Below are 885 nucleotides of genomic sequence, written 5' to 3'. Positions count from 1 at the left end.
CTCCCCTTCCAGCAGTGATGCGCGCGCTGTCTGTTGAGCAGAAGCAGCCACACACAAACACCAGCAGCAACAGCAGCAGCAGCAACAACAGCAACAGCAGCAGCAGCAACAGCAGCAGCAGCAGCAGCAGCACAGCGGTACTATGTGAGAGCACCCCTTGGCCCGGCTTATGTGTAGGGGTTTATCTGTGTTTCTGTTTTTGTTTGTTTCTCTCTTTCTCTGTCTCTCTTCTGCTGTTTGTTTCTCTATATCTTTTTCTGTTTGTGCGTGCTGCTGCTAGTGCGGTAGCTGTTGCTGCTGTTGCAGTTGTTGTTGCTGCTGCTGCAGTTGCTGCTGTTATGCTTTCCGCTGTCAACGCTGGCTCTCACCTTCAGCCCCGAGAATGCCGCTAATTTGCTGCTGCTGCTGCTGCTGTAGTGGCAGCTGCTGCTGCTGCTGCTGCTGCTGCTGCTGCTGCCTGTTGCCCGCTACGAGGCCGTGCAACATATGCGACAGCCGTTCGTCTCCAACAATATTTGTTGCTGCATCTCTCAGCAGCTGCTGCAGCGCATTGGGGTGCAGCCGCTGCAGCAGCTGCAGCACAGCCTGTTGATGCTGCTGCTGTTGCTGCTGCTGCAGCAGCTGCTGCGGCGTAAGCTGCGGGGCTGGCCGGCTGAGGCTGGGGGGCATCTTCGGGCAAGGAACCTCCTGCTGTCCTGCTGCTGCTGCTGCCTGCTGCTGCTGCTGCTGCTGCGGCTGCTGCTGCGCCAGCAGCCGCAGCAGCGCCTCAGCTGAAGCCCTACTGAGCTGCGCGCGGCTGGCAGCGTCTGAAGGGGGCCTTGGGGTGCCGCTCCATATGCCGCCTGTGAGAAACCCCAGCTGCTGCTGCTGCTGCTGCTGCCTCTT

General features: G+C 59.4%; 1 protein-coding gene across 1 annotated transcript in view; it reads right to left on the bottom strand.

The window, feature by feature from the left end:
• The window catches only part of EMH_0022850 (uncharacterized protein), a gene marked incomplete at both ends in the record, with an annotated part of 6,875 nt that overhangs the window by 922 nt on the left and 5,068 nt on the right, over window positions 1–885 (bottom strand). The window contains 1 exon segment of the mRNA XM_013502029.1: window positions 369–842. Coding sequence (XP_013357483.1) covers window positions 369–842 — 474 coding nt within the window.

This window comes from Eimeria mitis, genomic scaffold (genome assembly GCF_000499745.2).
Source record: "Eimeria mitis Houghton genomic scaffold, Emh_scaff812, whole genome shotgun sequence".
Taxonomy (NCBI): domain Eukaryota; phylum Apicomplexa; class Conoidasida; order Eucoccidiorida; family Eimeriidae; genus Eimeria; species Eimeria mitis.
The sequence above is the reverse complement of the archived record's forward strand: the minus strand, read 5'-3'. Positions and strand labels throughout refer to the sequence as shown.